General features: G+C 52.8%; 3 protein-coding genes across 3 annotated transcripts; 2 read left to right on the top strand and 1 right to left on the bottom strand.

The window, feature by feature from the left end:
- Positions 1 to 235: 235 nt before the first annotated feature.
- On the top strand, positions 236 to 5,621 carry EAH_00047080 (adhesion regulating molecule, putative; the record flags this gene model as incomplete). The annotated part of the gene is made up of 9 exons (XM_013394600.1): positions 236 to 1,687; positions 2,004 to 2,115; positions 2,325 to 2,434; positions 2,655 to 2,790; positions 3,035 to 3,078; positions 3,395 to 3,486; positions 4,052 to 4,131; positions 5,010 to 5,099; positions 5,446 to 5,621. 9 exons carry the CDS (start codon positions 236 to 238, stop codon positions 5,619 to 5,621), a joined length of 2,292 nt encoding a protein of 763 aa, XP_013250054.1.
- A 1,598-nt stretch (positions 5,622 to 7,219) lies between these two features.
- EAH_00047070 (IQ calmodulin-binding motif domain-containing protein, putative) lies at positions 7,220 to 9,818 on the bottom strand (the record flags this gene model as incomplete). The annotated part of the gene is made up of 2 exons (XM_013394599.1): positions 7,220 to 8,319; positions 8,939 to 9,818. The coding sequence occupies 2 exons, from the start codon at positions 9,816 to 9,818 to the stop codon at positions 7,220 to 7,222; spliced, it is 1,980 nt and encodes a 659-aa protein (XP_013250053.1).
- An 885-nt stretch (positions 9,819 to 10,703) lies between these two features.
- EAH_00047060 (hypothetical protein, conserved) lies at positions 10,704 to 11,573 on the top strand (the record flags this gene model as incomplete). Its single annotated transcript, XM_013394598.1, has 1 exon — positions 10,704 to 11,573. A coding segment is annotated over one exon (870 nt), but the record flags the coding sequence as incomplete, so codon positions are not given.
- Between the last annotated feature and the right edge of the window lie 262 nt (positions 11,574 to 11,835).

Here is an 11,835-nt window from a genome sequence, read left to right as displayed (position 1 = left end):
TTCTCGATGAACGAGGGCCAGCAGAGGGAAACGCACACAACAGCCCGTGTGGCTGCAGCGCTATCCTAACACAGCAGCAGAAGCAGAAGCAGAAGCAGAAGCTGCTGCTGCACAGGAACCTACTGGTGCTACAGCTTCAATGCTCTAGCCCCAACGCCCTTGCTCAACAAGCCTAGCAGGGCTTTCTGTTTAGGGGTCCCTTGTAAGAGCAGAAGCAGCAGCATGCAGCTGCGTCATGGGGCCCCCAGACACCGAACTGGCGATCCTCCTTACCGACTCCGAAGATGAAGCGACGCCCAACACAACCCCACAGCAGCAGCAGCAGCAGCAAGGACAGCAGCACCAAGAGAAGCAGCAGCAAGAGCACTGCGATGTAGCGCTGCAGGAAGGTTCTTCCATCCGCCGCAGCAGACGTTCAGTGCCCCTGGTGGATTCAGACGATGCAGCAGAGGGGCCCCCCTGCGATCATCGTAGCGCACGGGGGCCCCCCAGCCCTTTCAGCCATTTCACTAACCCGCATGCAGCTGCAGCACAAGCTGGGGGCCCCTCTACTCCTTTGAGGCGTCGCTCAGCGCGTCTGGCTTCTCGTTCAAGTTCAGCAGCCTGTACACCTGAGGCTGCAGCAAAGCAGAAAACAGCTTCTGCTAGGGAGAGCTTAGGCGCCCTTCAAACCCCCCGAAGGTCGGGAAGCAACGCTGCTGCGAGCCCTGCTGCGTCTCTGTTCTCACATGGTTCTCCTGCTGCAGCTGCTGCAGCAGGTGCTGCAGCAGCAGTAGCAGCTGCAGCGCAGGTCAGCCCCTGCAGCAGTTTGAATTCTTTGCGTTACTTCCCAAGGAAGCGGCTGCGGCGGAGCGCCTCGGGGATCTCTTCAGCAGCAGCAGGAGGAGAAGCAGCAGACGCAGATGCAGCAGCAGCAGCAGCAGGTGAAGCAGCAGCAGCAGCTGATGCTGCTGCTGGAAAAGGAGAGAGCTCCTTACCGAGACCAAGAAGGCGACGCCAGCCGCTGCGGATCGACGGCAACAGCAGCAGCGATGATGCTGCTTCTGCATGCAGAGCTACAACAGCACCATGTGAAACCATCAACAGCAGCAGCAGCGAAACAGCCAACAGCAGCAGCAGCAGCAACAACAGTAGCAGCAGCAGCAGCAGCAGCAACAGCAGCAGCAGCAATACCAGTGTTGATCCAAAGATTGTGAGGGAACAAATTGACACAAGTCGGGGCTCGCTGGAAGCTCCAGCCCAGCCGCCCCTTTGTGCGGCTGAGTGCAGCAGCAGCAGCAGCAGCAGCAGCAGCAGCGCAGCTGCAGCAGAAGGCAGTAGCAGATCTTGCTCGCCAATTCCTGTACATCGTCGTCTGCGTAGATCACAGCAGCTGTGGGAGGATCAACAGCAGCAAGAACAGCAGCAGCAACAGCAGCAAGAGCAGCAAAAGCAACAGCAACAGCAGCAGCAGCAGCTGCATACGGCATCGAGGCCCTCTCAAAAGGAGGTGCAGCAGCGGCTGCAGAAACTCGCCAAGACTGTGAGAGAAAAAAGAAATCGCTCGAGGGGCCTAAGTGTCGGTGAGGGGCCCTCGACCGACGACGACTCCAGCAGCAGCAGCAGCAGCAGCAGCAGCAGCAGTGACAGCGACAGCAGCAGCAGCAGCAGCAGCGGTAGCAGCAAACAGGGCAATTCAAAAGCAACAGTCAGACGAAGGAAGACCGTGCGAAGCAGAAATGTATCTCAAGTGCGACTCCACATGTATTGCTCTGTAGCTGTTGGTGCTGCGTTTCTTGCTGCTGCATGCGCTGCCGCTGCTGTTCTTCCTGCTGCAGCTGCAGCTGTGCCTGCTGCAGATGTTGTTGCTACTGTTGCTGCTGCTGCTGCTGCTGCTCCTGGCACTGCTCTGCTGTTGTTGTATTTCGCCGTTAGTGCTGGGAATTCTGGGTTGGGGTGGCGGTGTGCTGCTGCTGCTTAGGAAGGGTTTAGGGTTTAGGGTTTAGGGTTTGGTGTGCGTGTAGTTCTTCTCATTTGCAAGAGACATGCGAGAGGCCGCCTATGACTCAGAAGAGAGTGCAGGCAGCTTCATAGCCGAGAGCGAAGAGGAGGGCTCTGGCGCAGCGACCGGTTCCGGTGAGCAGCAAACCCCAAACGAGGGTTTAGGGTTTAGGGTTTAGGGTTTAGAGTTTGGGGGCTTTAGAGGGTATGGCTTTGAAAAGTGCTCCGAAAGAAGAATTGCCGTTCCTGAAACCCCAATTCGCTCTCTCGACACGCGTTAGAGGGTTTAGGGTTTAGGGTTTAGGGTTTAGGGTTTAGGGTTTAGGGTTTGTGGTTTGGAGCAGAAGAGGCGCTGGACTCAGCAAGCAGCGAATCTTCTGCCGATGAGGCTCTCGAGGCCTTGCGGTTCCACCACCAGCTGATGGAGGAGGAGGGACGAGCAGCTCAAGTAGAAGTGAGGGTTTAGGGTTTAGGGTTTAGGGTTTAGGGTTAGGGTTTGGGGGGGTAGAGACTGGCTTGCACTGCGGTGCTGGGAGGGCCTCCTGTTTATCTCTACCGGTCGTTTTGTCTGACTCCGTTTAGTGTTTATGTTTGTTGCGGCTGTGGCTACATATTCACGAGCTTAGGGTTTAGGGTTTAGGGTTTAGGGTTTAGGGTTTAGTGTCTGCATGCAGCAAAGCCTAAGCCTGAAGGAGTGCTTTGAGCTGTACACCTTCTGTCTCTCTCTGAGTTTATTCTCACCGGACTTCTCCCCAAAGAAGTTGGCTGTAGAAATTCCCTCAGCATCTGCTGCTTCTCTTTCTGACGATGGTGTGTCCTTGCTGCTTGCTGCTGCAGCAGCAGCAGCAGCTGCTGCTGCTGCTGTTGCTGCTGGTGGTGTAGCTGGTGCTGCTGATGCTGGTGCTGCTGTTGCTGCTGCTGCAGCAACTGTAGCAGCGCTCTAAGCAGGAATTGCAGGAACACTGCAGCAACAATACTGGCAGCTGCTGCAGTCTTAGGAACAGCAGCAGCAGCCGCAGCAGCAGCAGCAGCAGAATTGTGTGTTGTGTTGCAGCACTGCGCGGTCTGAAGGAGTTGGACATCGCTAAACTTGTGGCGGTGAGGCGTTTAACGTTAGTCTCGTATGCTGTGGCCCCCATCAAAACCCTAAACCCTAAACCCTAAACCCTAAACCCTTTCTTCTCGGGGGATGCCTCCTGCTGCTGCTCTGCTGCAGGCGAGTGAAAGGATTGAGAGCCTCACGCTAGCAAAGCGGGATGCAGTAAGCAAACGGCCTCCATAGATTAGCGTTCACATCTACGGAGCGGTTGCTAGGGTTTAGGGTTTAGGGTTTAGGGTTTACGCTCTGCAAGGCCCCGAATAAGTGGCTGTTCAGTCGTCTGCTGCTGCTGTTTGCTGCTGCCGTTTGCTGCAGATGGAGACGCATGCATTCCCCTCTGATGTTCGTTTGCTGCTGAAGCAATATCCCGCATGCCGCTTATCAGATGCCCCTGTGCTACAGGATTGGTAAGCAGCTGCTCCTCTCTTAGACCCTACTCCACTGGGGGCCCCTGGGGGCCCCCAAGGTATCTGCAGGGGCCCCCTATACAACTGTTGCGGGGCCCCTAGGGCAGTTGGGGGGCCCCTAGGGCAGTTGGGGGGCCCCTAGGGGCCCCCACAGTATATTCAGGGGGCCTCTATATGATTGTTGCGGGGCCCCTAAGCCCTAAAGCCACTCAGAAACCAGGGGGCCTCTATGACATTTGGAGGGCCCTTGGGGGCCCCCATACAACTGACGGGGGGCTCCTATAAGGAGGCGAGCAAGGGGGCCCTGGGGGCCCCTTGGGGAAAGGGCTGGTGTGGGGTGATTCTGAAGGGCTGTTAGAGAAACCCTAAACCCTAAATCTTAAACCCTAAACCCTAGCAGAGAAGAAATCACTCTGCTAGGGTTTAGGGTTTAAGATTTGTGTGATGCAGAGAGCCGTGGAGATGCGTTTTAAGGCATGTGGTGCACCTGGGTATGAGCGTTGAGGCGCTCTAGGGTTTAGGGTTTAGGGTTTAGGGTTTAGGGTTTATTGGAGTTTGTGTGCAGCGTGACGCGGTGTATTGTCTGTCGGAGGGCCGCCAGCCGCCATTATTGTTTAGACCTGCTGGGGGAGCAATACGACTCGGGTGAGTAAGAAGGGTTTAGGGTTTAGGGTTTAGGGTTTAGCGTGAAAGTTTGGGGTTTGCAGCATAGGGTGTACGGTTATGGCGTGAGGGGTTGCGCTCCCGAAACAGTGCTGCTGCTGCTGCTGCTGCTGCTGCTGCTGTAGTGCAGCAGCACCAGCAGCAGCAGCGGTAGGAAAAAGCAGCAGAAGCAGCAGCAGCATTTGCTTTAACAGCAACAACAGCAGCAGCAACAGCAGCAGCAGCAACAGAAGCAGCAGCAACAGCAGCAGCAGCAACAGCAGCAGCTGCAACAGCAGCAGCAGCAACAGCAGCAGCAGCAGTTTGTTGATGCATGTGCTGTACAGACGCTGTATGGGAAGGCGATATTTCTTCGTGGCTCTCATCGCAAGGCCTGCAGTGGCTGGGTAATGTCGTTTATTGTGTTTTGTTTTATTTTGCTGCTTTGTTTTTTGTTGTGTTTTACTTTATTTTGCTGCTTTTGTTTTTTATGTGAGCCTCTTTTGCTTTTGCTGCTCTATCTATTTTCTTCTGTCTCTGTTCTTCTGTCTCCTTTTATATGCATTATTCTGCATGCATTGCTTTATCTGTTTCTTATCTCCCTGTTTATCTTTCCTTGTCTAAACCCTAAACCCTAAACCCTAAACCCTAACGGTGAGCAGAGTAGCTTATTGGCGGTGCGGGGTTTTTTCTGTTTGTTTGTCTTTGTTTTGTTTTGTTTAATTTGTATTAGTTTTTGTCGTTTTATTTGCTGGCGTGTGATGAGGCATCTCTCTTGTTTCCCCTTGCTGCTTCTGCTGCTTCTTCTGCTGCTGCTGCTTCTGCTGCTGCTGCTTCTGCTGCTGCTGCTGCTGCTGCTGCTGCTGCTGCTGCTGCTGCAGGGCCCGGTGCCCCACTTCTCCCTGTGAAAGAAAACCCCAAAACCCTCGTCGCTTCTTACGAACAGAGACAAGGCCAAGAGTTCCCCATAGGTCAGCCAAACCCTAAACCCTAAACCCTAAACCGCATCGAGTTGTGGGGTTTTAGAGTGTCTGTAGGAGTTTGCTTTTGTTGTGCTGCGGGGTGTCTGAGAGGATCGTCGAGCATGCGAATTGCATGCATAACGCATGCAGAGCGCATGCATTTTCTATGTGAAGCGCATGCAAAGTACATGCAAAGTGCATGCAGCTTGCATGCATAGTGCATGCGTTTTCTATGCGAAGTGCATGCAAAGCGCATGCAAAGTGCATGCATAGTGCATGCATTTTTTATGCAAATCGCATGCAGAGCGCATGCAATGTGCATGCAGAGTGCATGCATTTCCTGGTGTCTGCGCAGGTGCAAAGTGCGGGCAGCAGGCGTTTCGCTGGCATGTGGCGCAGCACTGGAAGGCGCAGCTGCTGCTGCGTTTGCATGCGCTGCTGCGCCCCACAGCAGCAGCAATACTGGAGAACTTTCCTGCTGCTTTGCAGCAGCACAACGCTGTAAGCCCTCAGGCTTTCTACTGCTGCTGATGCTGCTGCTGCTGCTGCTGCTGCTCACTGGTGCAGCAGCGCGAATGCCTGCAGCATCAGTGCAGCGAAAGCAAACAAAGCACCAACAAGCAAACAGCAGCAGCACGTACCTCTCTGTCTCTGCTTGCTGTCTCTCTGTCTCTCCCTGTCTCTCTCTCTCTTTCTCTCTGTTTTCTTTGTATATTTTCGTCTCCTTCTATCTCCTTTTGCTTTTGTCTGTCTCACTATATCTCTCTCTGTTTCTGCTTAACCCCTCCTGTCTCTCTTTTTCTGTTTGTCTGCTGCTGTCTCTGTTTGTTTGTCTGTCTCTGTTTGTTTGTCTGTCTCTGTTTGTTTGTCTGTCTCTGTTTGTTGTTTGCTGCTGCCTCTGTTTGTTTTCTGCTTCCTCTGTTTGTTTGCTGCTGTCTCTGTTTGTTTGTCTGTCTCTGTTTGTTTGTCTGTCTCTTTTTGTTAGTCTGTCTCTGTTTGTTAGTCTGTCTTATATTTTTTATTTATATGTCTATCTTTATTTTTTTGTTTTTTGTTTATTTTTTTTTCTTAGCTTCACTCCGCTTCTCTTTTTGAGGAGTGGGAAGACAACATCATTCACCTCCCTATTGCAAAATAAATAAATAAATAAATAAATTAAATTAAATTAAATTAAATTAAATTAAATAAATAAATAAAACAAAATAAACAAACAGACAAAACAAATAAACAAACGACAACCTCCGCAGCACTTCAGCTCAAACAAAAAGGGGCCCCATAGGGTACCAGCACTGAATTAGGCTTAGGGGCCCCCGAGGGGGCCCCAGCACTTTATTAAGGAAAGGGGCCCTGAGGGGGGGCCCCCTGGGGGCCCCCAGCACTGTATTAAGGAAAGGGGCCCCCAATGGGGGTCCCCCTGGGCCCTCTGGGGCCCTTAACACTATATGAAGGGAGGAGGGGGCCCTTAAGGGGGGCCCCCCTCGGGGCCCCAGCACTGTATTAAGGGAAGGGGACCCCAAGGGGGGCCCCTCTAGGCCCCCCGTGGGGGCGTTTATCACTATACTAAGGGAGGAGGGGGCCCTTAAGGAGGGCCCCCCTTGAGGGCCTCTCTGGCAAGGCCCCCTCTGGGGGCCCCAACACTGTCTTATAGGCCTTAAAGGGGGGCCCCGGAGGGCCCGAAGAGTACCCTCAGTTGGGGGCCCTGGGGAGCCCTAGGGGGGGCCCCCGGAGGGCCCGAAGAGTACCCTCAGTTGGGGGCCCTGGGGGCCCCCAGGGGACCTTAGGAGCCTTTAATAGACAGGAAGGGGGCCTCAATTGGCTGGAGGGGCCTCTTTAATTATTTGGGTTTGCCTGTGGCTTTACGTTTGGGGCCCCACTTGCTTTGTCTTCTTGCTTTTTTATCTTTTGGAGGCCGTTGATATATGCATGCAAATGCATGCACTCAAATGCTTGCATGCATACAAATTCATGAATGCATGCATTTGTATGCATGCATACAAATGGTGCATGCATGCATGCATGCATTTGTATGCATGCATGCAAATGTTGGTGGATGCATGCATGCAGATGTATGCATGTAGATGTATGCATGCAAATGCATGCATGCAAATGGTGCATGCATGCATTGTTTATTACCAAGATAAGAAGGGAGTAGGGGGTAGGCATTGGGCTCTGGGGTTGAAGGAGGGCGAGAGAAGAAGCTCGCCAAACAGAGTATTAATCCGCTGTCTTAACCCTGAGAGCAGCAGTTTGTTGCTGCGGCCTCGCTGCAGCAGCGTCTGTTCCCGCTGCAGCAACTCCAACATCTCAGCAGCAAGAGGGCCCTCGTGGGGCCCCACTGCTGCTGCTGCTGCTGCTAACACCTCCAGACGTTCAGGGGCCTCAAGGGGCCCTGTAGTTAAGCGCTGATAGAGTGCATGCAAAGTGCATGCAGCCTCTGTTTCAGGTGTATGTACAGTTGCTGTCTCGCCGCTCGACTGTACCCATATAAGGGGCTCCCCCATCTTGCACAGCAGCAGCTGCTGCTGCTGCTGCTTCCGTTGTTGCTTCGCCTGCTGCCTGAGACCCTCTATCCTCTGCAGCAGCTGGGTCTCTTGCTGCAGCAGCAGCAGCAACGCCTCCCTCTTCTGCTTCTCTGCGTGGAGTTTGGTTGTTTGTTTGTGCTGCTGCGGTGGGGGGAGGAGTTGCTGCGGCAGCAGCTGCTGCTGCAGCAACTGCAGCTGCAGCTGCAGCTGCTGCTGCTGCTGCTGCTGCGAGCAGACAGACGAAGTACAAGCAGAAACCCAAGCACATATCTTTTTTTCTTGCATAGAACGCCATGCTGCTGCTTCTGCATGCAGCAGAGCAAAGTCGGTTGAAGTTGTGGGGCTTCCGCCTCTTTGCTGCTGTCTTTTCTTGCGAACAGCTGCTTCCCAGAGTTTGCGTTGCTGCTGCTGCTGCTGTTGCTGCTGCTCTGAGTCTCGCTGCTGTCTTCTGCGCGCTGCTTCGCGTCTAGCTATCCAGCCCCTTACGTGCTGCTGCAGCACAACAGCAGCAGCTTCTCTCTTTTTGTCGCATTCTTCTGCAGATATATATTTTCCTGCACTGAGTATTTTGCTCTCTATGCATATACTATAAACGCCTCTCGTCTCTGTACACCCGGATGCCTCTCGAGAACTTTGACAAGAAACAGAAGAAGTAGTAAATGTCTGTGTTGCTGCGCTGCACTTCCCGCGCATTACAAACCCCACACCTAAACACCAACGCACAAACAAACCCTATTAAACCCTAAACACTAAACCCTAAACATATAAACCCTAATGAACCTTAAGCCTATAAACCCTAATAAACCCTAAAACCCTAAACCCTAAAACCCTAAACCCTAAACCCTTTCCCTCAGCAGAAAGAATCCTCCGCAGACAAAGAAGCGCAAACCCTCAACATGCAACTATTCGCACCCTAAACCCTAAACCCTAAATCCAAACACCACTGGTCCTTTCCAAAGCTGCAAGAAAATAAACGTGCTGCGACCTCTCAGGGTTTAAGGTTGAGGGTTTATGGTCTAGGATTAGGGTTTAGGGTTTAGGATTTGCTCAGAGCGTAACTAGGGTTTTCCTAGGGCTCACCTAAGGTTTCATTGGGACCTACTTATGGTTTTTAAATAGGGTTTTATTAACATTAATGAGGGTTTATTAGGATTAATAAGGGTTAATGAGGGTTTTTGAGGGTTTATAAGGGTTTACGAGGGTTTATTTGAGTTTTGTAGGGCTTATTAGGGTTTTCTAGGATTTATGAGGGTTTTTTGGGGTTTATGAGGGTATAGTACTGCTTATTAGGGTTTAGGGTTTAGGGTTTAGGGTTTAGGGTTGTACCGGCGGTAGCATCTGCGAGGAATTCAGGGTAGCCTAGAGACTCCAGGGTAGGCAGCGCTGTTTCTGCATCTGCATTAGCGGGTCTGTGCAGATACACCGCAAGGGCCTCTGCTTTACCTCCACTGCAACCAAACCCTAAAGAATTCAAACTACTGCTCCACGGGAGACGGCAAGGGGGCCCCCCTAAAAAACCCCCAGAGGGGCCCCCTGGGGGGCCCCGTGGGGGGACACTTGGGGGGCCCCCCTGGGGCCCCCCTGGGGGACCCCCTTGAGAACTTCTTGGGGGGCCCCCTAAGGGGCCCCCTAAGAGGCCCTCTGAGTGGGGGCCCCCTACGAGGGGGCCCCCTAAGTAGGGGCCTTCTGATTGGGGGCCCCCTGATTGGGGGCTGTGAGCGTCATTTTGATGTGGAGGAGAGAGGGGTACAATTGCTACGACGAGTGCGGGTATGCGGAGGTCTTTTTCAACAATTTGTTTGATATCCCAAAGAGTAGAATTAAGAAAAAAAGATTTGCGGCGTTTGCTGCGACCCGGTAAAAGGTGCAGATCCAGAAGAACTTCCTCGTCTGTACAACCCTCACACATTGCTGCTGCTCCTGCTGCTCCTGCTCCTGCTCCTGCTCCTGCTCCTGCTACTCCTGCTGCTGCTGCTGCTGCTACTCCTGCTGCTGCTGCTGCTGCTGGTCCTGGTCCTGCTACTGGTGGTGCAGGCTCAGCCTCATGCTCGCCAGCAACAGCAGCAGCAGCAGCAGCAGCAGCAGAACTTCCCGTGTCTGCTGCAGCAGCGCAGCCACGAGAAAGAAAAGAGAGAGGCGGCGCAGACCCGTTTATCGGTTCTTCTGTCTCTTTAATTTCCACCTCCCCACTGTTAACTCCTCTCATTTTAACAAATATTAATCTTTAAAAAGAAAAAAGAACAAAAAAAGAAAAAAAATCCACAAACACCAAGTGACCTTCACAGGTGACCCCGATGCTTCGAAACCCTAAACCCTAAACCCTAGACCCTAAACCCTAAACCCTAAACCCTAAACCTCGGCATTTTGAACAGATAGTGAAAAGCAAAAACGTGAAATACAAGGAAGCTTCAACTCTTTGTTTGTCTAGTAAAAATTTCTTACCGATAGCTACAGAGGCCCCCTGGGGGCCCCCTGGGGGCCCCCGGAGGGCTCTGCTGCTCTGTTTGCTGCTGCCTAGAATATGTTGCATTTGAAGAGATAAAATATAAATAGATAGACCGGCTTGTTGATTTAATTGATTAATTGTTTCAAATCTCCATTATTAAGCGTCTTTTTTCTCGTTTAAGGGGCTGCTGCTCTGGAGCTCTCTCTATCCCTGGGGGGCCTTGTAGAGAGGCCCTCCCTAGAGACGCTTTTAAATGCATTTTATTTGTTTTGTTTAATTGTTTTATCTGCTCATTGACGCGGGTAAAACCAGCAAAAGATCCACGAACACCCCACACCGCCGGGGCCCCCTGCAACTGTGCTGCTTGCTGCTGCTCGTACACCCCAAACTCGGGAAGCTGCGGTGTATAGGCAGCTCCTTCTGCCTCCTCGCATGCACACTAAACTCCCAAGATAGTTCAAGCCTCCATTTTTTCTTCCTTCTGTCGGGGGGCCCTGGGAAAGAATAGGTCGAACTCCACACCTGGGATCGAATTCCACTCGTGGGATCGGATCCCAGGGATCCGATCCCTGGGATCCGATCCCTGGGATCCGATCCCAGGACTGATTCCCAGGGCCATCCAGCTGCCCCCCTGTAGAGGGAATAATGGGTCCCTGTATCTTTTTGGTAGTTGTGCTGCTGCTCTTTGGGGGGCCCCACAGCGCTGCACCTCTTGCTGCTTATAAAGGCTTGCAAGGCGCTGTATCCGGTGTACATACACCCGAGAGGAAGGGGAGCATCCACTCAAGAGTGGCCTCAGCTTTCCTCACGCGATCTGCTGCTGCTGTAGCCGCAGCAGCAGCAACATCAGCAGCAAGAGGAGCTGCTCCACTCGAAAGAAGAGCAGCAGAAGCATCGGAAGCACGAGCAGCAAAAGCAGCATCAGCAGTAAGAGCAGCAGCAGCAGGATCAGCAGCAGAAGTAGCAGCAGATGGAAAGTTCCCCGTGTGGTCGTTGTCGGATCTGCCGACCCCGGATTCTTTGCTGCTTGCTGCAGCAGCAACAGCAGCAAATAAACACAAGGTACGCGACATAGTTTGCTTTGTGCGGTGCGCTGCGTGGCAGCGGCCTGCAGAGGAGTATGAATCAGAAAGGTTGCTGCTGCAGCAGAAGAGGGGCCCGCTGCTCTCCCCTCACAACAAGCCGGTGTCTTCTACCCGGTGCCTTACCCCAGACTACTTAAATGACGTCGAGGAGACGATCCCAGACACGGTCCCAGAGTCGATCCCAGACACGATCCCAGAGTCGATCCCAGACACGATCCCAGACACGATCCCAGACTCGATCCCAGAGACGATCCCAAAGGCGATCCCAGAGACGATCCCAGAGATGATCCCGGAGACGATCGCAGACTCGATCTCACGGAGGCTCCGCAGGAAGAAAGAGGACCTGCTGAGAGCTGAGTGGGAGGCAATGCTACTTGTTACGTGTTTGGGCCCCACACACATTGACTCTGTTGCTGAGACTCTTATTCAGGTTTGTTTCTGTTGCACTTTGCTGCCCCTCTATCTGGTGTTGTCTTTGTTCTTCGTGAAGGTAGCTCTGCCTCCGTCTCTCTCTCTGTATCTCTCGCTTACTCTCTCTCTCTCTCTCTCTCTCTCTCTCTCTCTCTCTCTCTCTCTCTCTCTCTCTCTCTCTCTCTGACTCTCCCTCTCTCTCTCTGTCTCTCTCTGTCTCTCTCTCTGTCTCTCTCTCTGTCTCTCTCCCTCTCTCTCTCTCTCTCTCTCTCTCTCTCTCT

Source organism: Eimeria acervulina, genomic scaffold, assembly GCF_000499425.1.
Source record: "Eimeria acervulina Houghton genomic scaffold, Eah_scaff713, whole genome shotgun sequence".
In the NCBI taxonomy this organism is placed as follows: Eukaryota; Apicomplexa; class Conoidasida; order Eucoccidiorida; family Eimeriidae; genus Eimeria; species Eimeria acervulina.
Note: the sequence above shows the minus strand (reverse complement) of the source record. Positions and strands in the feature narration are given on the sequence as shown.